The 26,991-nt window shown below is 40.5% G+C and overlaps 1 protein-coding gene across 2 annotated transcripts in view; it reads left to right on the top strand.

The window, feature by feature from the left end:
• Mecom (MDS1 and EVI1 complex locus) overlaps positions 1-26,991 on the top strand; it is a 555,241-nt gene that overhangs the window by 270,993 nt on the left and 257,257 nt on the right. The window contains exons 2-3 of one of the 2 annotated variants that reach the window (XM_029475151.1): positions 2,835-3,178; positions 3,936-4,617. In XM_029475151.1, coding sequence (XP_029331011.1) covers positions 2,835-3,178; positions 3,936-3,944 — 353 coding nt within the window. In that variant the 3' untranslated portion in view covers positions 3,945-4,617. Of the gene's footprint in view, positions 1-2,834; positions 3,179-3,935; positions 4,618-26,991 lie in introns of those variants that run through there. The other variant, XM_021157314.2, reaches the window with a different exon arrangement.

Genomic DNA, 26,991 nt, shown 5'->3' with positions numbered 1-26,991 from the left:
CTGGAAAGAGATGCCCATTGGACTTGCAAACTTTATATGCCCCAGTACAGGGGAATGCCAGGGCCAAAATGTGGGAGTGGGTGGGTAGGGGAGTCGGGGGGAGGGTATGGGGGACTTTTGGGATAGCATTGGAAATGTAAATGAGGAAAATACCTAATAAAAATATTAAAAACAAACAAACAAACAAACAAACAAAAAAGTAGTTGTCAGGATAAAAATAATTTACAGTTTTCAGTGGGATAATGTTGGTTTGGTATAATGATTCAATAAAATTATATGCACAGTTAATTATCTACTTAACAAAGTATTCATTAATACTCACTATGTGCAGATCACTTGGAGAATTCCTATGAAGTGGGACTTCTTCACCTAGCTTGTCAAGGGTCTATTTCCTTGTTGGAGGTAATACATTAAGTCCTAAGCAGTAACGCAATGTAGTTTGATTGCAGATTAGAGAGGTAAAATTCTGTAAGCTTAAAGGGGAAGGAGATGCTTGTGTGAACTGAGATGAGAACAGGACATGTTGGAACCCGATTTGGAACTTGACCTGGAAGGAAGATTGGGAATTGGTTAAACTAGAGGGTAGAGATGGGGAGCCAGGATAGAAGAACTGCTGTGTGTAGCTCAAGCTTTCCTGTTGAGGAGTATTAAAAATCTGAAGGAATGACTTCAAAAGGAGAGATCTTTTTCTAAGCCAAAACATTACTACTTAGCTTTAGAGACTGGGAGCCATTGGAGTCTGTTGAACAGGAAGGAGGGTGTGTGGGGAAGATGAATTCAGTATTTAGGTCTCAAGTCAAGACACTGGTGGTCTGGAGACTAGTGATGAGCAAGCCCTGCTAGAAATTTTAGGTGCTAAATGTGAATTGAACGAATCAGATGACAGTAATAAATTTTGTAGAAGAATAAGAAAAGGAGAGCAAATCTCTGTATTACTCTGAAGGATGTAATGTAGTTAGGGAAAAGCTAACATTCCTAATTAAACTGGGGAAATGGACAAGGTACCTGATTGGAGGGCAGGTGACAATGGTCATAGTTTTGTACGTGCTGAATTTGCATGGTAATGAACCCATATGCTGAGAATGAGGTTCCCAATGCAAGCCTGCAGCCTGTAGGTCTGTCACATGCTTAGCTTAGATGATATACATTCAGTGTTTGAATCACAATCTATCCCTGCATTAAATACAGCTTTGCATAGCTTGCCACTTTTTAATGTATGTTATTATATGTAACTGTAAGAAGCAGGATCCAGACTCACTAGAAAGTTGTTGGTGAGTGGTAGTGTGAATTTCTATTATGAGTAAGGGAAGAAATTGAGAGTAGAATGTGTGTCTTCTACCTTGTAGCCCAATAACCCATCTTAGAAGGCTTTAATAAACACAGAGTTGCTGGTTTGATAGGAGAATAAAGGTCACTAATCTGAGCCTGGAATTCTTCCATATCATGAATGGTAACCATGGTTACCCAGGCTGTAGTAGAAAGGCTATGGCAACAATCATAAGCCATCCAGTCTACCTTCTGGTGGTTCTGACCAGAATCAGCTGCCTTATCATCCTAGCCCTTCTTCCTTATTATGTCCTTGAAGTCCTTATGAGTCAAACCAGTGTGGGATGACTTTCAGTTTGTACCTCTAACAGAGAGAAACACGTGTCTAGTGCTTAAAGCCAAGGGTAATTCCCTCCAGCTGGTAGTAGATTCTACTCACCCATTTTTCTTTCTATTTCTTTACCTGCCTGTAAAGTCCTTCACATACATTTCATGAAGACTTCAAGGTCTCATGTAGAGACTTTGGGTTGTGCTGTTTTGGAAAGTCCTTAAGGCCACTGAAAACAAGGCCTTTGTCTATTGCAAATTCTTGCAGTCTCCCCAGGATTTGGAAAGGCAGTCGACTCTTCCACTTCCTGGTCTGGAGAATGTTTTTCTCCTTTTGGTACACTTGGGTACCCTCCTATCTCTTCCCCTCTGGACATTTGTTAATTTTTTGTTTTATGTGTGTGAATGTTTGCCTGCACACATTTATGTGCACCATGGACTTGCCTGGTACCTATGGAGGCCAGAAGAGGGTATCAGATTTCCTGGAATTGAAGTTGTAAGTGGTTACAATAGATTGCTGTATAGGTTCTGGGAAAAAAAGTCTTCTGCAAGAGCAGCAAGTATTCATAGCCCGTTCATTGGTCAGGCTGCCCAGTCTACAGAATTAAAAAGCATGATCTTAGCTTGTAGTACTTTTGAGTTTCTACAGAGTGAGCAAGGCGATAGCAAGGGTTTGGTGAGATTTGTTTGAAATAGGAAGGAGAAAAGAAAACAAACCACCAACAGAGGAGGAACAAATACAAACTAATATTTCTATCAATATCCGGCCACACAAATGTAAGCCTTGTTAGGCATGGCAGCCTTTGGCAGCCTTGATGGCCTGTTACATTTACTTTAAGATTCCACAAGTTGATTGATCCACTTGTCTGATATGGTCTATATGGTTCTGACAGCTCTCAATGTAGGATGTTTTGGGGGGTGGTAGTTACCTACTTCTTATCTCTGTTTTATTCAGACTGATAAATAACCTGCTGAGTACTTTGCATGTGGGTGATGGGTGAGGCTGGCCTATGCAGGTATTAACAGTTGAGGATAAACATACTGGATTTACTATTGTATCCCATATAAACTAGGCCATAATCTATGCCCCATGTGAATAACAGAGATTTTTAATGGGACACATTTTAACAATGGTCTTCTCTGTTGTGCTTGCAATGAACAACTTACTACGGGTTGCTGCCCCTGTGGAATTTTGTCTTGGTTTATTAGTAGAAATTCATGAAGTTCTTATTTACTTGCAGGTAATGAGTGTGCCTATGGCAACTATCCTGAAATACCTTTGGAAGAAATGCCAGATGCTGATGCAGATGGGATAACCAGTGCTCCCTCCCTCCACATTCAAGAGCCATGCTCTCCTGCGACGTCCAGTGAGTCATTTACTCCTAAGGAGGGCTCGCCATACAAAGCTCCCATCTACATCCCTGATGACATCCCTATTCCTGATGAGTTTGAGCTTCGAGAGTCAACTATGCCAGGAGCAGGACTTGGAATATGGACCAAAAGGAAGATTGAAATAGGCGAAAAGTTTGGGCCATACATGGGAGAGCAGAGATCAGACCTGAAAGATTCCAGCTATGGATGGGAGGTAAGAACATCGTTTGAGTTAGCAGGCATATGCATTAAGGTCTATAAAGAAGAGATTTATTACATAGGTGGCTGTGTGGATATTCCATTTGTGAGCATGTCTTCAAGTTGATGTTTAAGAACCAACTCCCTTACAATCTCACTGTTTGGTAAAGCAATGTGTTACTTAAAGCAATAGCATGATAAAAGGGATCCTAGCTGAAGAACGATCAGACAAGCATATTAGTCTAGAAATACGAAAGGAAGAAGCTGTAGTTTCTAAGTTATCATTCAGAACGTTGGGTGTGGCCATCATAAGTAGCACGTGGTGTTAGCAGACAAACTTACTCATATGTGTATGATGTATGAGGCAGAGAAGTCTGGAAGGATTAGAGGGAAGCACACTTCTTTTTTTTTTTCCCTTTCTTTTTTTTAGCATTTGTAGCTATAGGTCAATTTGGTTTTATTTCTACCTTCCTCATATATTTTATCTCTTTTTATTAAAACAAGACCATTCATTTATTCTACATGCTTTTTAAAAGTGTGCACAGTAGTCATCACAGAAATCTGCGAGTCTTCATATGTAAATTGACTTAATGAATAACATATTAAATATTATATTGATATCATAAATAATATATGGCAATAAGAACACCAGGAGATTATAAAGTTAGTCACTAGTTTCAGGAAGACACTGCATAGAACCCGAACCCATCAGGCAGTATCCAACAGTCGGAGGCCTTTAATAACAATATCTAATTTAATTTCACTTCTATAAGAACCAGTGATGTGCAGTTCTCAGTTCATTACTTTCTTCACCCTTTTGTGCCAGTACAGTATGTAAATATACACGTTATATGAATTTTGCTTTTATTTTCATTGCTTGAAATGGAGTTTTATTTAATTGACCACATCAGCCTGGAACCCTCACTCCTGATTCATCCTCCCAGTGCGTGCTGAGATTACAGACATATGCATCAAGCCTGGCTTACTTCTATAGTTTGAAAAATGTTGTGACTAAATCATACCATCATAATTTCTGGATAATCTGTTCTACAGCAGAGCAGCTTGTAGGCTACCTCTGCATAGGTAAGAGGACGTTATGGAGATGTGAGAGAGCTTTCCCTTTACAATATTTCAGCTGGATGGAAATCAGATAAGCAGGATTCATTTTGCTATGCTCTCTTAATATTTATGACCATTAATAGAATATCTGCTTAGCTTTATGTAGAAGTGAATATGCAGTGCCTGCAGGATGTAATTATTTCATCTTTTTGTCCCCTTGTAAAATGTATTCGAAATTCTATAATGGAAACAGCCTCACTCAAATCTGAAATGACAAAGACTAAGTTCTTGATTGGAAATGATTGCACATGATTGCACATGAGCATGCCTTCTGTAGTTTTGTCCCTGGACACATCCTTGGGAAGGCTGTGGCTTAGTAAAATGACTTTTAGACACATGTGTCAATGAGAGGTTTTTAAAAATCACTGAAGCATTAATGGGTGCATGAGTTGGAAAAAGTTTTCAGACAAATGTACATGAATTTTACGTCATTATTGTTCACCTTAAAATAACGGCGATAAACAACCTAGTAATAAGTGACTCATTAGACTTTCATTACAGAATCTCTAGAGTTAAAGAAGTATAGCTCTGGTTAGGATTCTCTGGAAGTCTAGGAATCGACAGAGCTGAACTGTGAAATCAGCTTGCAATTACAGGGTTGGAAAGAACAGAATGGTATCTTTTTAGACACAATGCTTATGGGTTGGGCATGGATCTGGAGGACATTTTTGCATTTAAGGAAATATAAAAATAATTGATTTTTTTTCTCTGTGGAGGGAAATGTCTTCAGCATACACATGAGCAGGTATTAACCTTGAGCCATATAACATTATTTCCTTCATAATGTTACAACCAAGCTGATTGCCAAGAAATTAAAATGCTTTTGCAAAATAGCCATGGCTTCCTGTTTGAAGATCATGCACCCCATTTCTGCCATTTAAGAATCCAGCTGATGGCCAGTTATGATGTATTCTGTATCATTATGATGTTTATCTACTTGATTCTTTTGCACCTCTCTCTCTCTCTCTCTCTCTCTCTCTCTGTGTGTGTGTGTGTGTATATGTGTATGTGCACATGCACACATGCGTGTACCCCTGAGTGCCACCATACACATATGGAAGTCAGAGGACAAAGCAACTTGTGGGGATTAGTCCCTTCCTTCAACCGTGTGGTTTCTGGCAATCAAACTCAGGTTGGCAAGCTTGGGAGCAAGCTCCGTTACCTGTTAAGCCATCTTCCTGGCCCTTCCCACAATTTTAAGAGTGTGAATTGTGTACTCTGTAGATACAATGAACACAGCTAGCGAGAAGGCTCTTAGGGACTCTGGCAAATTTTATCCTTGGTAGTGTAGCTGAGTTTTCGACCCTATCTAGTTAATACAAAATCCATTTGCCGCCAACAAAGGCGCTTTCACACGGGTCTCTGTCCACTCCTGTGTGCTCACTTTGAATTGTCCTGATGTCATATATGTTTTTAATTGTACCTCGTTCGCCTCTTATCTGATTAGACTGATAATTGCGTTCTAACTACCATGACCTCTCTGAGGCTACCGTGCTTAAAAAAAAAAAAAAGATGCACACAAAGAAACAGTTTAGAAAGAAAGCAAATCTCTTAGACGTCCTTAAAGTAAACATGAATGAGGAAATTCAGTTTTGGGAACCGATCATTGAGTGCCTGCTGTGTGTCAGATCCCGAGTCGCTGATTTCCTTTACAGTCATTTGTTGGAATGGAGCAACTCAGTGCTGTTTCAACTGCTTTCCTCTCCTCCTGGCTGCTCTCCTTGGTCACTTCTTCTTTCATGGAAGTTGCATTTCCATCTATCCAGCTGTTCAGAATGTTTCTTAAGCGTACTTCCGACCACACTAGACACACCCTTTTCTGGTTTCCATCCCCCCAGCACTGCTCTTCATATACAGCACTGCTCTTCATATACAGCACTGCTCTTCATATACACTACACTCTTCTATGTCTCACAGACACTGCTGGGCCTCTCCTTTCTCATCCGTAGAGATTTTTGTATTTGTTCTTTGAGTGTCCTCCTTGTATAGCATCACCCACAGACACCCTAATCACACCTTAGTGTTGCTTAAATTTTGTTCCACTGGCAGCAGCGAAACTGTTAACTGAGGAGCTTGAAATAATATGTGGCGTACAGACTTGCTTATAGGTGTGCTTAGAGTTTTTAAAGCTACATTGTCCTGGTGCAGCCTCGATGGCATTTTGCAAAGTTGGGCAGTACTGCCAATGCCCAGCATGCTTCTTACTCTTTGTTTTAATAAGCAGAATGGATTAGACAGCTCAGGCTGCCTACACTCAGGGGCTAAGAAATGGAGATTCATTTTATCACTGCTCTAGAGACTAGATGTCAAAGACTAAAATTCCAGTTGGTTCTGGCTCTGTCGAGGGCTATCTGTTATTCTAGGGCCTACTTATACCAAGACATGAGCTTGTACAGTGAGCTATACCTCTGAACCTCAAGTCGTCACTTTTTTACATATTGCCTATACCTTTCCAAAAATGGTACTTTGGAAAAATTCTATAAGTTTGTATTTCAGGGAAATAGGACTTTTTGAAGACATAGTTATAAGCTGAATGTATATAGTTCAGTAAAATAACCCAGTAATAATGTAGTAGACATTATTTTTCCCCAAAGGACTGTTGATTTTATAAAGAAGAACTTGGACAGTGTTACAGTCTGACTGTGACTGCCTCAGCCTAAACTGTGTCTCCTACTACATGGGGTTAAACCCTCTAGTGTGAGTTAGGAGCTGTGGTGGAACACACAGGCTAAACACAGACTTGCCATTGGTTGGGATATAAACCACAGAAGCGCCATTGGGTAAGATATAGACCACAGGAACTCCATTGGTTAGGACACAGACTAGCACTGGGTCATTACTGGGCAGAAGTCAGTCACTATCTCTGAGTTTTAGAGATTATTTCACTTGTTCCCTTTTCTTGTTCCCTAGAAACCCAAGTGTCTCTAGGATGCTCAAAATTATGTGGCCAAGGCCTTATTTGAAAAAGAAGCACTGTTTCCTAATTGACAATGAAAACAAGGACTCAGGACAGCTTCCTAAACTTACTTTTAAGTCAAATAACAGTTTGTGTGGTGTAGTTCAATTTGGTTTTCTAGCAGTCTGAGGTAGTTTATTGGAAAAACTAAACTCTTTGTTTATGTGATCATTTAGCACATAATTTTTTTTTACCTTTATTATCACTAGCTGTCATAAAACTTTTCAAGTGTATGTGTATCCATTAATGAGGTACCTACTGCGTATCAAAACCCTTAGTATGTTCATCTTGTCCAGAACTGCTCCAAATTTGTTTGATCTGTTAAAATTCCAGGTATGTGCATAGGTTTTATTTTTTCTTCTCAGACATACATAAAATTTTACACACACAGAAAAATAATGATGCGTGTAGATAGTAAATTTCTCCTTTGTCCTGTTAAATAGATGAGACAGAATAGTGGAAAGAGATTATGTTCGAGTTGAGAATTCATCATCCGACTTTGATTCAGTGCTATGAAAATGCATTATATTCCAGACTGTAATCCAAAATACAATAGTGCATTGAGATATGCCTCCCTATCTTGTAAAGCAAGCAGTCCTCATGGTCAGAAGTTTGGTTTGAGGTTATGCAATAGTATCATCTCATATTTTAAAACATGAAATCTCTATGTTCACTGAGCTATGAATATTCATTAACACCACTGCCAATATTGCATTTTTAAGATGTCTAACATCTACATCAGGGTTATAAGAACAAGTTTTATATCCATTGAGCTACATTTCCAGAGAAGATTTTTGTCTTAATACTTTTGAAGTTGCTTCTACTACATGAGGAAGACAACTCATCCATATGTATATACAGAGAGAGAGAGAGAGAGAGAGAGAGAGAGAGAGAGAGAGAGAGAGAGAGAGTTTTTTAAACTACATTATCCTGGTGCAGCTTTGATGGTGTTTCACAAAGTTGGGCAGTATTGCCTTAGCATGTTTTTACTCTTTGTTTTAATAAGTAGAATGGAATGGATTAGACAGCCCAGGCTGCCTAGACTCAGAGGCTAAGCAATGGAGATTCATTTTATCACTGCTCTAGTCTTTAATGGATCTTTAATGGATGTCATAATAGTGATATTAGTAAGTATACTAAGGAAAAAGTAATGCTGTCTAAACACAAATAATAGCCTACACCACAAAATACCTATTAAAAAATGGTCATTGTTGTGGCTTTTTACTTCATGAGGAATTAATGTCTCCCCGGAATGTTTCCATTCATTCCTAAGTATAATACAAACCGGCCCACACGCAATTGGATGCATCTTCTATGATTGTGGGTCAGAACTCATGTCCCCATGTCTGCCCTCACTCAGAGATGTTCTGACATTGCTCAGCAAGGGTCAGAACAGACTTCTGATCAGGCCTGTTCAATGACACAGATAGTGATTTGGCTGAGCTTCTTAATTGGATCATGGCAGATCAGGTGCAGGAAGTCATCTCTATTGATACAGGTATGAACACCCACAAACTAATGTACATACCTTGTTTCTTTTAAGAGTTGATCATGGGCCAGGCATATACTCAGGATGTAGGAGCAAGTGGGATCTCTGTGTGTTTGAGCTCAGCCTAGTCTACTGACAGGGTGACATAGTAAAATCTCATCTCAACAGTCAAAACAGCAACAACAACTGTCTCCGTGTAGTCTACATATATCTATTGGTTTGATAATAACTATGAAGTTTGTGGTCCCAGTAACTTTTAACGTTCTTCTAAAATTAACATTTTCCATTAAAAAGTTTTCCTTTTAGATTTACTTTAATTTATGTGGTGTGTTCCCTGCATGTATACCTGTGGGCCATGCGTGTGCTTAGTGCCCAAGAAGGATGGAAGGGGTCATCAGATCCCCTGGAACTAGAGTTCAGGATGATTGTGAACCACTGTGTGGTTGCTAGGAATCAAACTCAAAGTCCTCTGCAGGAACAAGTGCTCTTCAGTGCTCTTCACTGGACATCTCTCTAGTTCCCAATACTTTTCAAAAACATCAAAAATATTCAGAATATGAAATATTCTGCTCACATGTTTCTTTCATCCATTTTCCTATTCTCTCATTACCTAAGACCAGGGGGTGAGGCTTTCAAACAGTCTCTCCTCACAGAATTCTTTGTCTCTTTCCTCATAATCCAGGAATCCATCTTGTTCCGTGGCCTTTTGAAATGATGTACACAGGAGATGGAGAACCTAAGTTTAGTTCCCAGCACCTACTGTGGGTAGCTTACAGCTGCCTTTGACGCTAGCACCAGGGAATCCAACCTCGCTGGCCTCTGGGGACACTTACAACTCACACAGAGACAAACACGGAGTAATATGTAAAATAACTCTTAAAAACCATCTAGACTCTGTATGGCCTCCCCCTAGTCTCTGATTATGCAGTGTCTCAAATTGGATGATCACCTAGGAGCCAGACTTACATATGAGGGTCTTCTTTCCGGTGAGATAGCATGTCTCAAGGTGGGTACCTCTGTTCTTGTCTAACTGATGCTGAGAGTCTTGCTTCTATATCAACACATACTGTATGCACATATATATTACTGTTACAGTAGCTAGTGGCACAAGTCTCTTACCAATGGGTGGTAGGCAGCACTTGGAGAACAGTGCTCTTTTGACTGTTTATGACACCCTCCCTTGATGTTTCCCAGCTTGCATGGCATGATATGGAAACCTCAAATGGTCAGTAGCCACAGGTCCACATGTTTGCTTTTTGCCTTTTTGTTGTTTAAATTATTGTGGTGCTAACTCATCACATGTGATAGCAGTGTAGGAAGTCTACTCCGGTGCAGGCACTGTCTACCCTGAGGAATGAGCAACTCCTGATGTTCTCATGTTGATGACCTGAGTCCCGTTTTCCTGAAAACTTCACCCAAGACTGCCTACTCGAGGAATTAGGAAAGCCATCACATGTGAGCACGGGACATCTTTGTAGAGTAGGAGGAGCATCTGAACAAACCTAGTCTACAGGTAGGGGAGAGTACTTGCCTCTGCCATCTACGGGATTGTTTTCCTTAACTGGAACTGCCAACTTTCCACTTAAAGAAATACAGACATCTCTCTATTGGCTTCTGAATGGTTCTGCATCATCTTAGAGTTATGTCGTTGGCAATACGTTTTTACCCTCTTCGTGGAAGCTAAGTGGTGGGATCATAGCTGGGAGGTTAGTCCTAGGTGGTACTTTCCATCTTTCTGGGGTTTCCCTGGAAGGCATTGATCCTCTTGCCCACCTGTTTAGCAAAGGCTGAGATAAATCTGGAGTCCATTCTAGGCCTCTCTGGCTTTCATGTTGGGGCAGAGGAGGTTACATCAGTGAACTGCTGCTTGACAGACAAGATAGCTGGTGAACAGGAGAGAACGCACTGCCAAGTTATGTTAAATAAGGCCAATTAACATGTTCCTGTCCTCCACTTTCATGAGCTCATGAAGCATCTTAAATTTCTCAGTTTTTCCTTCTTATAGACTCTTCCCCAACTTTTCCATTTAGAGATTTCTTATACTTATAGTTTGTTTTATATTGTTTTTCCTTCCAAGAGCACATTTCCCTGCTCAGGGTTTGGAGGCTAGTGAGACCACAGGTGATTTGCCTTCCAAGTGCTGATGTTCTCTGAATATGGGCAGGCTCTGACAAAGGGCTAGCCAAGGATTTTACTCAGGAACACACCCACGTAGGTGGATGCCAAATAGCAAAACCAAAAGTCGATACCATTATGCTTCCCCAGCCTAAAGTACATCTAGTTAGGTGGTATAGATGTGACACAGTGCCACAATGATGTGGGTTAGAGAAGTCCTTGTCTTGAGGGACAGGAGGCTTTTGCTTGTGGCAAACAAAAGGGGTATCACATGTATGAGTTAGAGAATCAGCCGAATGACTTCCTTTCTATCTGTCTCATAACCTCAATGGACTCCTGTTTGTTTTTAATTATATTTGATGTAGAGATCTTACCCTCAGAGATATGATCATAATAATGCACAAACGCAAAGGGCAAATATATTGACAATTAAAATCAGTTTTATGGCTTATTGCCATTCACAGTGTCTTTTCACATCTCCAGCTTTAGCTGTCACTGATAACGTTCTTATAATTGCTAGCTCTTGAAGACCTGGTTCTTCTGTGGTTGTTACAAATACATGAAGCAAAGTTTTCCTGAGTTCCAGCAGCTGCTCCTACGTTCAGCATTTGCTTAGCACTTGCGGTTCATCCATGCCCTCGATACTCTTAAGTGTCAGAGAGGGATAAAAATAGCTCCAAAAGAGATACTCAAAAGGAAAAAGAATTATCATTGTGTTTAATAAGAGAAACGACAAGCAATCATAATTCTTTCCATTAAGTAAATATGTTAGAAAAATTTATTATGAAATGACGCATTATGCGAGCCAGGAATCAAAGATGACATCCTTGCATTAAATACGGTAGATGCCATTAAGGAAAACAGTCAATATGTCACTAAGCCACGGCCTGTAAAAATTAAATTGATTTGGTAAATGTAAGTAAGATAGATCTGTTTGCTTTCATCATCAATTTTGAGTGGGTGAACAGGTGATGTCACCAACCTGGGAGCGATAAAGATGCAGGACCATCTGGAACGGCAGGTGATGGATGGGCAACTGCTTTTGGGTAGTGACAGTGCTGGGGTACTTTGTCACTTGGGATGCAGTACTTAATAACTTTTCAATACCATCATAATAAATTTCGCTGCCTTATTAATATAGAAATGGTGAGTTATGACCTCGACGGCGAGCGTAAATAACTGGAGATGCAGCCGTCAAAAGCTGATTGTTCCAGCATGTATCTTTAAGCAACACAGTTCACTCGTGATAATCAACCCATGTCTATACTGGTACAGTTTATTGCACTTGTCAAAGGAAAAAGTAGTATTATTCAAAATTATATGAAGTCGTAATAAACAAGTTGAATATATTATCAGACTTTTCCTGTAAGTTTTCAAACATGAGGCAGTAAATAATTTTTAATAATGTCTTTTCATGTAAAATAATGTCCATATGCTGTAATAACATCTTCGCTTAACTATTAACAAAACAGCCAACTTCTTTCTTTGTATGATTTCAAGGATATTTTTGTATGCACTTTTCAGTCTCTAGAGCTCCAAGGCACAAAATCCTTCTGCATTAAAGGAGCAGAGACAGGAGCCTTAGAACATTTCATTAGCACGCTCCAAAGTTGCTGAGTACAGACCATGTCACACGTTTCTATTTTAATTGAACAGATGTACTTAAGAGCAAACCACAGCAAACAAAATAAAGACAAAATTATAAACATGTGTCAGCAGGCAGTGGGCAGGCGGGAGCCCCTTATGAGCGTCTGTGTGTATTTTATGGAGAGCTGTGGACTGCACTTCATAAGTTTACCACTGATGTTTCCAGTTTAATGAGGAGAAACCAAATATGTAGATAGGTGTAAGTTGAAGATGAATTATTGGATCAATCACTTAGCACCGTTGAGGGTGTCTGCCATTGTTCAGTGGGAAATCGCTAGGGCCAGGCGGCAGTTGTCTGCACAGCAGGGTGCCCAGTGTGCGAGGGAATATGGAAAACTTCCTTCTTCCTGTCACTGAGATCTTTATATTATTTCTGGGCCAGGCTGTCTTTGAATTCTGACGTTGTCTTTCAGGTTGCAGCCTGCTGCCAGCCTCTTAAACGAAATGCCTCTCCGCCATTTCTATTACTGCTGAAAAGACAGCCAGCAGTCTATTAACAGGCAATAAACCTCAGGAAACCCAGGCCTCATTTCTTGGGTCAGAGGTGAAAATTGCATACTAAATGAAACAAAGGTGCGCCTTGAGCGCTCTAGAAGCTGCACCGGAGTGAGCACACGTGTTCTTAGCCAGAGTCTCCCACTTAAAGGGGAAGGAGTAATCATAACGGTGGCCCATGGAGTTAAGTACTCAGTTGAGAGAAATTATATCAATCTGACAAATATAGCCTTCACAGGAGATAAAGTCTCTAATGATCTTAAATGCATATATTTATCATTTAATTCAACGACCCTGTTCCCTTGGGCTTTAGACCAACTACGTTTTCCCCTGAAGCTTGGGAACTTTTTTACTAGCCCCGAGAAGAATGGCCATTTGTCAGAAGTTCCAAAGTTGAACAACACAGTTGGAAGCAAAGGACAGGAGAGGGGGAATGGTTAATGAGATCATTCTACCTCAGAGAATATTAATATGAAGTTTTATTGATGTACAAACTGCAGGGTTTTTTCCTTTCTTTCTTTCTTTTTTTTTGTGGGCGAACAGTAGGCAGCACATGGGATAATGAAGAAATTTTAATCAAAGTAACTTTCATCACATTTTATTACCATGTATGTCAGCAGCACACACGGCATGTTAATATGTAAAAAGGAACTCCTAAATGCTTAGTATTCATGCAAGGTGGATGTGGAGCGGTCCAAAGGAAACACAGAAACAGGAGAAGAAGTTCTAATGTTGATCAGGCAAAATAGGGAAACAGGAGAGCCCGAAGAATCAAGAGGCCCTGTGGCGGATAGTGGGCTTTCCCTCACTGTGTTCTAGGTCTCGTGTGATGAAGCCTACAGTGATGCCCAGGAAGCACGGTGACTCCTGTGTCGTGCTTTGTGAGACTGTCAGGACCTTTGTTCATGCTGTCAATCAACTGTTCTGCACCCCCACCCCCTCACAGCCACATGGGTAACTGCAGTAGCTACTTGCAAATAGATTTCTGTAACAGTGCATTATCCTTCAGGCCTTTGCTCTGGAGCTCCGGCGCTCCCCGCCCCCATCATCTCCAACAATCTAGCCATTCATGTGGCATAGCCCCTCGCTCACTCCTTCACCATGTGTCAAGTGGTTTGTGTTTCAGTGCCGTGTGCGACACAGTGGAACGAACACTGGGCTGGATGCCAGGAACCTGGAGTTTTTGCCCCAAGTCAGACTCAGGACCTTGGAAAAGTAGTTTGACTTTCTTCTGTCTCAACCCCGTCCTTACCCGTGTGGAATATTCTCTAGGGTAGCAGGTTTGGAGGTTTTATTTATAGTGAGGCCATGTTTGGGTCTTTGTGTTCTGAGAAGAATACAAATTCATTTCAAATTAATTAAAAAATATGTGCATGTTTTACAGTTTCTCTTGGTAAAACTGCCATAAACTTGTGGTTTGCAGACTTGAAACGAAAACAACTTTGGTGTGTACATCCCTCCCCGATTCTAATGTCTGAACAGAGCACTCACTTGAAGACCTAACCTTTCTTTTGAGTATAAAGTCAGTGGGTTAAAGATACTATGCTTTTCCTAGCTCTTCTTGGAAAGGTTTGTTCCTGGAGTAGGCCAAGTTCAATGTCACTGGTGCACTGTTTACAAAGCAATATTCAAAGTTACCACTTTTGCCCTTTCAAATAGAACATAGATACAATGGGGTTGTTTAAACAAAACAGTACAGCACAGCAAGAAAAGAGACAGACAGTGTGAGCTTGAGAGGAATGGTCCTTCTGTTTAAATCCTACCAGGCGGCTTCTGATCTTAGTGCTTAAGCTTCTTTCTCTAGTTTACCTGTGACAATAGGCTGGAGTAACTATGGCAATGATCTCAGGGGTCAGACGTGAAGGTGCGGTGGAAAAGCTGTACACAGTGCTTCGAGCAGGGTGCAGGTCTGTGGTATGCATCCCATGGTGAGCTCCGCTATCACCTTTCTGTTGGAGAGGCTTACTTACCTATATGAAAAGACTAGAAACTTAAATGTCCTGGGTTTGCAGAGCCACAACACCCCAGAGTTGAATAGTATTTGCTTTCTGAATACTGTTTAGAAGTGGCTTTCATGTGACCCAACTACTTCTAAGTAGACACTGATGAAGCTTAAATGGGTATTAATTGGAGACTTCAGGAACTGTTCCTCAACCATAAGAAGGAGGGAGTGTGTGGGGGTTACCTTTGTTTCTAATGAACCTGTGTTGCAACAACCTCCCCAAGGTTGTGTGTGTGTGTGTGTGTGTATGTGTGTGTGTGTAAGACTGAAACATTAGGCATCTGCAGCACATGCTTGGGAGATAGCTCAGCAAATGAAGTCAGGCTCCAGAACCCATGTTTGAAAAAAAAAAAATACAGCAGAGCATATTGGCTTAACCTTGTGATTCCAGATCTGGGGAAGCAAAGGCAGGCATAGCCCCAGGGCTCACTGGCCAGCCAGCCTAACCTACCTAGGGAGTCTCAGATCAGTGAGAGGATATCCCTGAAAAAAAGAAAGATGAAAAGGAAGAAAGGAAGAAGAAAGAAGAAAGGAAGGAAGGAAGGAAACAAAGGGAGGAAGAAAGAAAGAAAGAAAAGGAAAGGAAGAAGAAAAGAAAGGAAGAAGAAAGAAAGGAAGGAAGGAATGAAAGAAAAAATGAAAGAAAGGAAGGAAGGAAAAGAAGGGAGGAAGGAAGAAAGAAATAAAGAGAAAGAAAGAAAGAGGAAAGGAAAGTATGAAAGGAAAGAGAGAGAGAGAAAGAAATGGAAGGAAGGAAGGATGGAAGGCAGGCAGGCAAGCCAGAAAACAAGGGCAGTAAGTGGTAACCGGAGGTAAGAGTATCCAACAGTACCTCAGTTTATCTTAGCTTTTGCACATGTGCATACACGCCCCAGCCCCAACTCTCTGTTCACTTCCAGCAATTTTGTTTGGAGGCTGCTTTAGTTCCTTGCTTCCTTTTTTTGTTTTTTTGTTTTTGTTTTTGTTTTTTTGTTTTTGTTTTTGTTTTTGTTTTTTGTTTTTGTTTTTCAAGACAGGGTTTCTCTGTGTAGCCCTGGCTGTCCTGGAACTCACTCTATAGACCAGGCTGGCCTCAAACTCAGAAATCTGCCTGCCTCTGCCTCCCAAGTGCTGGGATTAAAGGCGTGTGTCACCACACCCCAGCTAGTTCCTTGCTTCCTTACTGCTCCTTCTGACACTAAGCACTCCCCTTTCTTGCAAACGCTCCCTTTTTAGGCTTCAGTCAGAGAGAGGAGTGGGGCTGGTTTGTTCCACAGGCAGGGAGGGAAGAGTGTGATCTGGTCAGGGAATCTGCATGCTTTTGTTCCACTGTGCAGTCTTCTTCAGGACCTGCTGCTGTGGAACCTTTCTGACCAGCCTAGAGAACACACATAGCTCCTGTCAGCAAGAATCCTCAATAGAGTAGCAACACCTCCTTTTAAGTGAAGACAGTATACCCTACTCCTCCACAGGACCCTGTTGCATATGAAGTGACATTAGCCATGCTGAGAACTGGCATCTCTTCTGGATCCTGCTCAGTGGCTTATGGTGTGACAGTGATGCGATCATAACTCTCTAGGTTGTGACAAAATACAGACATGTATCATGATGTCTAGCACATCTCCTGATCTTATACGTTGTCATCTGTTCACACATAACATTTCATATACAGTGGTATCTGGACAGAGATTAGGGAAATTAAATGGAATAGAAGATTCTCGATGACTTTTAACACACTGAACTTTGCCATTTGTTAGAACGTCTGAATTCTTTGGATGTAAAAATCATTCAAAAATTGTTGAAAAATTATTGGAAAAATGTCATGTGTACTTTTAAAAATGGAGGCAGGTGTCTCTCCAACTCCTATCAGGTTGCAGTGGGAGACTTTGGATAATAAAGTTGAGGGTTTATAGGTGGGTGGAACAGTAGCCTAAAGCTCAAAGTTGAGTTTCCCTGAGTATGGAGAGAAACTTCTCAAAGGAAGAGTGAGAAGGGCCAGCACCCATATGGAAGGCCCCTACTCCATGGGAATGCAGTTAGCCCTATCATTCAGTTCCCGTAGCCATGGAAACTTTGGGTTAATGTCTACCTCACCTGTAACATCTACAGGACTAGTTTGTTGCAAAATTTCTTGCTACATTTTATGATTCTTTATACATTCTGTACTATCCCAAGAGTTCTTGTATGCAGGGGTGGGGTGGGGTTTCCACTGAGAATAACAAGGATTTTGTAATACTTAATTGAAATTTGAGATGTTAGAAAAGGCATCAATGTTGAGAAATCCAGGTACGGAAATATTTTCTAGAGAAGCTCTTTGTGTGTACCTTCCAAAGCCTGAAATTTCCTATTTGAAGACACTAATTCTATAAAGATACTGTCCAAAATATAACAGTTGAGGAGTAGTTGGGCTTGTGTGTAGATGCTTCAGGTTAAAGAATAATCCAAGTGCTTGATGAAATATTGAATTATAGTAATCCAAGTTGCAGGAGTTCCTAGCCACTGCCTTGTTAAGGACACTAAGAAGGGACGCATGCAGCTAGCTATATGGTAAACTCAGCTCCTGGGTGCTGGCACCTCTCTCGAGGACCTCAGCTGACTGCTGGAGACATGGCTGTGCTGTTGACTTGATTTTGGGCTCAATCAGTTTTCCTTGAATCTGATTTAGAGGTAAGTTGTAATTGATAGCACAACTGGAGACTAGCTATCCATGATTTGTCCAGCTATGTACCCCAGAGCAGTCTCAGTACACCTAGACACTTAGAAGGAGTATGGGCAAACAGGAGTTCCTTTTCAGTTTCTGTGGAATCCCATGGTTCTCCATTCAGGCACAGTGGTGCTTGAAATACTAGAACTTTAAAGTCAAGAATGGTAGGATTCAGCGCTGTGATGTGCTAGGTATGTAGATGAACATGACTCCTTTGAAAACTGAAGTCAGGTAGACAAGAATTAACACAGGTGGGTTGGGCTATAGGATTAGCTAGGTTTATTTGGAAAAAACCCACCAAGGTAGGTTGTTAAAATTCATCAGAAAGCTGGTAGAGGTTAAAAATAAGCAGGGATTTGCCCAGCTCAAGACATCTGTCCAAGTAGATTTGTCTGTGATCTTTCTGAAAGCCGCTTGCCATGTGTGTGTGTGTGTGTGTGTGTGTGTGTGTGTGTGTGTGTGTGTGTATGTATATGTATTCTTACAGAAAAATGTATCTGTGTTTACTTATTCATGAACTAGATATTATTGATTCTCTTTAGTTCCTACACTAAGTTTGTCCTTCCTGTGAGGCTGCCTAGCTTGTGAGCTAGGCAGGATGGAGCCTGATTTTGGATAGTCTTGTTTCCTGGTCCTACTGCTCCTACATTGTTGTTTTTTTTCTACTCTATAAAGGAAAAGCGGTTTTCCATAGTTCTAGATGAGGCACATTCTCCTTGAAGTAATGTGCTGGTTCTTTACACAGGGCCACTCAGGTATATTACACAAATGTCAGGAGAAAATTATGTGGTAATGAAAACTAGTCTGTCTACATTTTTAAAAAATGAGGGAGTGTATTTTCAGGGAGACTGGAAACCTCTATTTAATGTAAGTCCTTTGGTCATTGAGATGTGTCAGAAACCCTGCCCTTTATTCTGAAGTGCCACTGCGTTAGTGCTGAAATGTAAAAATAATAAACAGCTGACATTTTAGGCACAGACTAAACACCAAACAAATGACATCACATCAAAGCCCTTGAGAAAGTGGCAGGATGAGGGGATGCCCAGGGAAGGGGTCTGTGAAGCAAACCCTCGGGAGGAGGGGGTGTGTGGATGCCTCTGCCGGTCTCTCACATTGGATATATTTTGTTTGTTTGGACAATTGTCTTGTAGTTAGGGCTTCATACGAGACTGAGGAAGTATAAAAGCAAGCATATGCTCCCCAAATCACTCTTGTTTTGCCTCTTGTTAATTACTGTATAAGATCCACAAGTGTGTCACCTGAACCCTGTTTGCTCTTAGGACCTAGAGGATATACATGTGATAGCTGTAGCCCCTCTCCTTTCCTTTTCTCTCTCTCTCTCAATCTCAATCTTTCTCTCTCTCTCTCTCTCTCTCTCTCTCTCTCTCTCTCTCTCTCTCTCNCTCTCCTTTCCTTTTCTCTCTCTCTCTCAATCTCACTCTTTCTCTCTCTCTCTCTCTCTCTCTCTCTCTCTCTCTCTCTCTCTCTCTGTCTCTGTCTCTTTCTCTCTCCTCCCAGTTTTCTCTGATCATTATTCTTAGTTAACTATAGAAGTCAACCAATAACTCCCCTCACCTGATGGGTTTTGGTTAAGTTAATTGCCTGTCCACCTAAGGTGTTTGTCACCTTCCTGAAGAATAATTATTCACAGGGCTTGACCATCTGAGGGACAGTTACTCATTCTGAGGACACAGGTGTGGAGCACACCTGCGGTGAGTCACTTATAGGGCGATTGTCTCTGTGTGAAGTGACTCACAGCTGTTCACCATGTGCTGATAAAGAAGGGAGGAGGCATCTTACATCCAGAAGAAACTCGCCTCTTAAATTAATAGTCTTTTCACTCTCCCCCATCTCTTGGTTACTTGGAGAAAAACACTTAAAGCCCGGAATTGCTGTGGCTGCCACTAACAAGGCAGTGCTGGCTTTATAGGCGTTTCCTGTAACTGTTCCCTTTAGCTCTGAAGATCCACTTATATTGAACTTTATAGAAAGAAAATGTTATAAAGTTTTCTAGTTTTGAAGACAAAATTTGTTATTAAAACCTGTGATCTGTAGTTTTAATGAATGCAGCCACACTTCAAGGCTATTCCAATGTAGTTCTCTGGGACCCCACTACTCCCAGTAGAGTGGGAAAACTCAGCTATTTACTGAGTACTAGCGGGTATTGGTAAAGGGTTTGTTGTTGTTTGTTTTTTTTTTTTTTATGAGATTGAGATTTTTACAAAAAATTCTCAACCTTGCACCAGGTTTCATATCACAATGGATAAAAACTGAGAAATTTAGCAAACAGGTCTCAGCATCTACTTGATATTAAATTTGGCAGATTAAAAAAAAATCCTATGATCATTTTTCTTTTTCTACGAGACATTACTCTTGCTCATTCTTCAAAAACATTTGCCCTAGCGTGGGGAATTATAGATAATTCCGTGCAACAGGTTTAACTTACCGTTTTCATAGTGAAAAGAATGGCCTAGCATGGCCCCGATTTTCTTTGGTTTCCTCCCATTCTCAAAAGAACCAGTGGTATTCACATTTCTTTGTCTAACAGTTTTATAATGTCTTAAGAGATTAACAGTGAGCGTGAATGAGGGCCAATGGATTAGGCAACAAAAGCCTGGGACGGCCACTACCTTGCTCACAGATTTCAAATCTTCCGGCATCTCCAAGCGATGTATAGAAACGAAGAAAAGATAATAAGTACCAGAGTCTCAAAAGTGTTTAGTGATTCAAAAAATTCAGATGTCATGTCAGAACTGACAGACTGATGGAGCCGTCCGTGGCAGGGCCTACTTTTTGTCTTATGTTCAGCTCTCATACTGAGTGAACGCAGATGTTATCGCGGTACCCCAGACAGTCAGTCAGTGAGATGTGACAAGCTATCAGCGGGGTTAGACTGAGTTGGTTTTGCAAAATTACCCACAAGCCTCCCAGCTTCTCTTTATATGTAAAAAGCAAAACAAAACAACAACAAACAACCCTCCTCTCTCGTTTAATGGAGCAAACGCAGCTATGAACCAGATTGCTTGTAAATTGTCATCTCTTCGACCTGGAGCCCTTTTCTCTGGGGAATTAGACTTAACACGTTAGCGGCCATGCATCTCGGGCATCCAATTCCAAAGTAGCTCACTGCAGTGTTTTTAATGAGTTGCATAATTTTTGTTTAATTTACATTGCACCTCAATGCCTAGCAAAGGGCATTTCAAGAAGAGAGTGAATTCCCCTTGCTTAAATCAGGAGCCAAGAGGAAAGGTTAAAAGTCTGAGGGGCCACTTTAAACAAAAACCCCTTTCTTAAAAACAGGCAAGAAAAATGAACATGTGAGTTTCCAGTAATCAAGAACTAAGAACTCCCGTTTCTACACTTTCTTTTTTTTTTTTTCTTTTTTTTTGAGTGAGAGCTAAAGTTTCCTCCTGGCCCCACTGAAGGCAACATTCCATCAGTCCATGAGACTGTTTCTCTTTCTCAAATATGGGTTGGACATTTAAGTTTTTCTTCTAAAATCAGATTTTTTTTTGAAAGCAGGACAAGAAAATTAGAGAATTTTAAGTCTGATCGTGTATTAATCATGCATTGATCATGTATTCGTATGTAAAGACTAATTTGGCTTAAGCAGCGATTATTTTATTTTCTGTTACTTCCAGATTTAAGTCAAGAACCTCAAAGTCAGAGCAAGTGCATAAGCCAGCAATGAGCAGAGAAAAATTAGAAAAGGAGTAGAATTTCAAAAAATTCTGCCTTTGCTGTTGTGCTCTCAACGATGCCAATGGTATCTTTTAAAGCAAAGAGACACGGGACTACACTAATGTGTCCCTGTTTTCCTTTTTCAGCCAGAGCTGTGTCTCTCCCTCTATGCCCCGAAATTCTGCTGTTGTATGTAAAATGTTAATTTTGAATTAAAGATCATTTGATGATAGATCTCTGTCAAACACCCCCCCCCCCCAATCTACTACTGCCAGGCCAAGCTTTTGGAAACTAACGGTGAGAGAGGAACTCAGTTGACAGCACGTTTTGTCTCACGAGTCACCGGAGACTGTCACACAATGAGAAATCATCCTGCGATTTTGAAAAATGAAAAAGTGGCGGCATTTCGAAGATAACATCTAGCCAGGCGTTTCTGTGGAACGCAGAGCTAAACAATCAACTGGAATTCTGCATACGGAGGAAATGATTTAGAATCTGTTTCGTCGCTAATCGCACTTGCGCCCAAGTTTTAGATTTCATCTGTCTGCTCAGATCCATTGTAAGCCATTAAGTGGCTTCCTTTTTCCCCTACAAATTGAATGCTGCAATGGCAAGGAACTCTTTTGTTCTTTTAATTCAGTCAGCATGGAAATGATTTTCTCATTTCAGCCCCCTTTCTCTCCTCTCTTCATTGTGTCAATAAAATAGAGTTGTGCCGGGCTGCTCTAATCAGCTTAGCGTGCTAATTCATTGCGCAGGGATGCTATCTGTGTTTGGCTACAGGTGGGCACTCTAAGGGGTCAGTCTCCAGGGGAGTGTAATTGTGTGTCTCCTGGGGCTTGTTTGCAGAATGACCTAAAGCTGAAGTCCCAGCTGGGGGGGGGGGGTCGACACACAGAAGCTGGGCAAACACATACAACTGTGTTCACGTGTTCCTCTCTCAGCCCGAGGTTAGAGGCTCCAGCTGTATTCCCTGCTCCTTACATGTCTGCGCTTTTCTGCGATTATCCATAAAATATGGATACATCTGAAATGTGCACACATTTCCGAGGGTTAGAAGCAATTTTGTATTTTCAAGCTAGGAGTTAAACCTTAAGCTACAATTAATGTAGGCTAATATGACCCAATCAAACAACAACAACAAGGAAAAGAAAACCCCAAACTGCCAGTTTAGGAAAATATGTTCTTTCATGTCCCGTGAAAGTTGCTTAATACATAGAAATGGGAGTATTGCAAACTAATAAGTTAAACTTTATGAACACTGAGGAATGTATGACGATTTTGGAAGGTGACTAGTGGTCAGTTTGGAATACAGAGAAAAGTAACACTGGGCACAAGAGGAAACTTGGGGTTCATGCATCCTTGAATAGTGTAGTGTGGACTGCAAGCCTTCCTAGCGTTACTGTCTGCTCCAGTATCTAAAACATGCTGGAGACAGGAGCTTAGTGACTGGATCCAACCTTTCTTGCGTTAGGATTAAAAATTCCATGACATCCGTTTATTTGTGCCTGATAGTCAGTTTGGCTTTTTATTTTGATTTACATTGGGGTTAATTCCAGTTGTAATGGAAAACTCTGGACTTTATAGAATAGCTTTAAGCAGGTTTTAAAGTAGAAAGACATGACAACTGCTTTTAAGCTCCGCGAATGAGCTATGAAGGGGCTAAGCCAATCATCTTTCACTTACTTATGAAATCTAGTGTTTCTCTGATGTACCAGAAGGAAAGTACTACTCTCGTATTAGCAAAAACAATTAGGGGAGCTGATTATACTTTGAATAACCCAAGGACAAGTTTTATAGGCACACTGAGATAGAGTCAAACTTGCTTAGCTTCAGATTGCAGAGCTTGTATTGTGATACTTGAAGTTGAATGCAGGCACAGTCGTTGGTTCATACAGATACAGGTTGTTGGGAGACATTTTAGAAGTGAATTAGGTTAGTGTCTCTGTGCAGAGTACACTCTTCTAGTTTAGTTCTTTTGTTCTTCCTCTTCCTGGTCCATCCCATGCTGTGCCTAGATCCCCTCTTGTCTAACACTGCTGCCTCCACCAAGTCTCCCAAGGTGACCTTTTATTTGTTTTAGAACTCGGAGAGAGTAATATCAGGAGGTGAAAGAGAAACATGGCAAGCTGTAAGAGCAGTCTCATCCTCACGTGGAGAGATCCTCATGTGGAGAGATGCTGATGTGGCCCTCTGAGATATTTACAGCTTTAATTCCTCGTCTTAACTGCACCATATTCTCTACTTTAATTTTTTGTTAAGTACTAGTGATTTTTCTGACCTAAGCAATTATACTTTCATACAAAAATATTTTCAGTGTTACTTTTTCTGAAACTATGGGGAACTTATTTAATTTTGTTGACAAGTGCTTTGTTCTATATACCCTTCTAGGTAACTGAATTTGGCATGGTTTTATCATTAGCTGCCTTCTATAATAGCCAAATGCTTTGGGCATATTTAGACTCACTCTCTTCAGGGAAAAAAACCAACAACATTTCACTAACTTGTTTAGAAATTTCTAGCTTTATAATATTACATTTTAATAGTTTTAAAATAAACTATAATTGACAGAACAACCTTCCTCTGCCCCAGGGGAAGAGGTCTCAGTTCTGTTAGCACAGTCTTGGATCAGACAGCAAAGGGCTAGCCCCCTTTTCCACTCAACTGGTCACCGTAAAGCAGAGAGGAGTAGGGCCATCCACTTGAAAGAGGAACCATTTAGATAGAGTTACCCTCCCTCCCCTTATTTATTTCACTATGTTCTTCTGTGCTGAGAAAGTGTATCTGGTATAAGAAAAGCATTCATGTAATGATTTGTCCTAGTGTCCTGGCAGGAAGGTATGAGATTGGCCTGTATGGAGAGCATAGAGCTGTCTGGTCCCTGCTTTAACCCTCATTGTCCCCTCCGAGTTTCGTAATGGTGCTGATGATCGTATTATTACGTATTATTTTAGTGTCTCTGTGCAGAGTACACTCTTCCAGTTTAGTTCTTTTGTTCTTCCTCTTCCTGGTCCATCCCATGCTGTGCCTAGATCCCCTCTAGATTTCCTAGAAAGGAAATGAGTGAACACAAAAATGAGACATTCCAAGTTTCCCTATGAGGGGCGGAGTAAAAGCTGGGTGTGGCCTCTCTTCTCCTACTAACGTCTAGGAATTCCGCACTAGGACTTACTAGGAAGTATTTTATATGTGTTCTTTGCATTGTTAAATTAGGAACTCCACAGTTAAAGGGTGATAGAATCAAGGAGATAATGTCATGGAAAATCTAGGTGATTACTCAGTCACAGGTGACTCCTATGTCTGTCATTTTTGGTAAAACAAATTGTGTAAGGTTGGTTGGTAAGGATGGCCAGGTTCAAGGAACAGTTACTCTAACCTCCTGAGATAAAGCTTTGAATTCATCCAGTCATCTTCTCCTAGAACTAAAGTCTTATCAAACTTATGGCAGGGGTGTACATGCGAGAGTTCTAACTGTTTTAAATTTCAGTAACCAACTATGCAGAATGAATGACAAAGGAGATGTAGAGATGTTTCAGATTTGAATTCTTCACCTTTCTGTGCTTTTAGCTAGCAAATAAAGACCAAATTGATTGAGTTCTATGGTTAGAAAAAACCTACTTCATAAAGAAACTTGGCCTCCAGAAGAGAAGAGCAGCCAACTTTTGGAACACACGCTTGTCATTGCTAAACTAGAGGGCATTGACACGATTTTCTGTGATGCAGAGATGAATAGCTTCTCTCCATTATCAGTCTGCCCATCTGGAGGAAAAAGGAAATTAAGTTCCTAATTAGGTGAATTTGGACTAAAGAGGTGGGGCCTTGAGGGGATGAGGAAAATTGAGAGGTAGTTTATGCCATTTCAGACTAATGATAGGAAAGGAAATGAAGAAGAGCTGAGCCTGAAAGGTCACTGGCCTTATTAAGGCAAAGAAGAGCAGGTCTGCAACAGCCTGTTACCTGCAGGAGCTTGCAAGGTGTCAGGTTCTAGGGATTGTCTGAGAGGGAAACACTCTGAAAAGAGGAGGGGCAAACATCACTATGCATTCTTGTATTGGATGATATTTTAATATTACCAGAGAGAAAAAAATGATCCCTACCTGTTTTATAAGTCGTTTCTGCCCTGGGTTGTATTTTGTTATACCTTTGTCTAATGCAATGTGAAATCAGTAATACTTCTTTTAGAGGTTAGTTTTCATGGATAACACAGGAAATAGCCATTTCATTCACACACACACACACACACACACACACACACACACACATATATCTCCCTCCAAAAAGGACACACAATTTTATGAATGAACTATAGCATAGATTTATAATTTTTTGCATATACCTAATTATTTACTAAAGTATTTATCACCCAGATGTGTAGTACTTTCTGATGTTCAGGAAACTTTAGGTTTCCTTAATAATTTAATTTATCCAAGTACTGATAAGATGCGTAAAAATGTGGATTTTTCTCTTCAATTCATCGGAAGTGTGATATAACATCGATACTGCTAAATTAAGCAATAAACAATAATTTATATAAAAATCTTTCCAGCAACTTTTTTTTTTTTAGTTTTATTGATATAGATGAAATAACAAGCATGTAATTCAGGTATTGGGAAATGTGAATCAGAGCAGTTTGGTGATAAACTTAATACTTTAACCATTTGGAGTAGGATTATGTGTTCGCTATCAGCAGACCTGTAGTCATAAACAATGCCACTTTAACCATTTAATGTTCTTTGTAAGCATTTGGCAATTCAGACTTGACTTAACTTGGGTATACTTTTATGCAGAATGCTTCTTCCTTATTACAAAGTCATAACCAATTGAATATTTCAGATTCTTTCCATTCTAATCCAATCACTATAGTCCAACTCAGAGCCTTTTTACTGCTTTGCACACACACAACACACACACACATACACACACACACACACACAATCATTAACTACATAAACAATGTAATTATTTCAGAGCCTGCATTTAAATGTAAAAAAAAAGAGGCATGGCTAATCATAATAGCATCTTTTTATTTTATGAATGTATCCCACACATTATCATTTATAACTACAAAACAAGATAGACCTCTTATTCAGGAAGGGAGATGGATCAGCAGGTAAGGATGCTTGCTGACCTGAGTTCCATCTCCATGTCCCACATGATGGGATGATTCCTGTAAGTGGTCATCTGACTTCCACACACATATCCTAGCATGTGTGGATGCTCTTCATCTTTCACATATACACCAAATAAGCAAGTAAAGTGAAGTTAAAGAATAAGAATTATCAATTCAAATCTTTATCCAGTTGTCAATAAAACCCTTGAAATCAGGTGTGTATATTAACAAAATACTTTAATGTGCTGTAACAGTGTGGTTACTGACTGCAGCATTTAACAGAGCCGTGTAGCATCTAGAGAACTCCACTATCTGTAGTGGGATGAGTTAAGCTAGTTAATATGCTACTGGAAGCAATAAAAACTGCCATGGGGAAGGGCCACAAGGCCTCACCCACTCATCTCAACAGTAGAGAGGACTCTGAAGGTCAGGCCAGGTCAACGGCCTGCCCATGGCTGCCCTTGATGAGCAGACGACACTTAGATTCAAGATTTCTTCCGGAATTTTAGATTATCTGGAGTCCAGTGCTTCT

The sequence above is a fragment of the Mus caroli genome, chromosome 3 (genome assembly GCF_900094665.2).
Source record: "Mus caroli chromosome 3, CAROLI_EIJ_v1.1, whole genome shotgun sequence".
NCBI classification, from domain to species: Eukaryota; Metazoa; Chordata; class Mammalia; order Rodentia; family Muridae; genus Mus; species Mus caroli.
The sequence above is the reverse complement of the archived record's forward strand: the minus strand, read 5'-3'. Positions and strand labels throughout refer to the sequence as shown.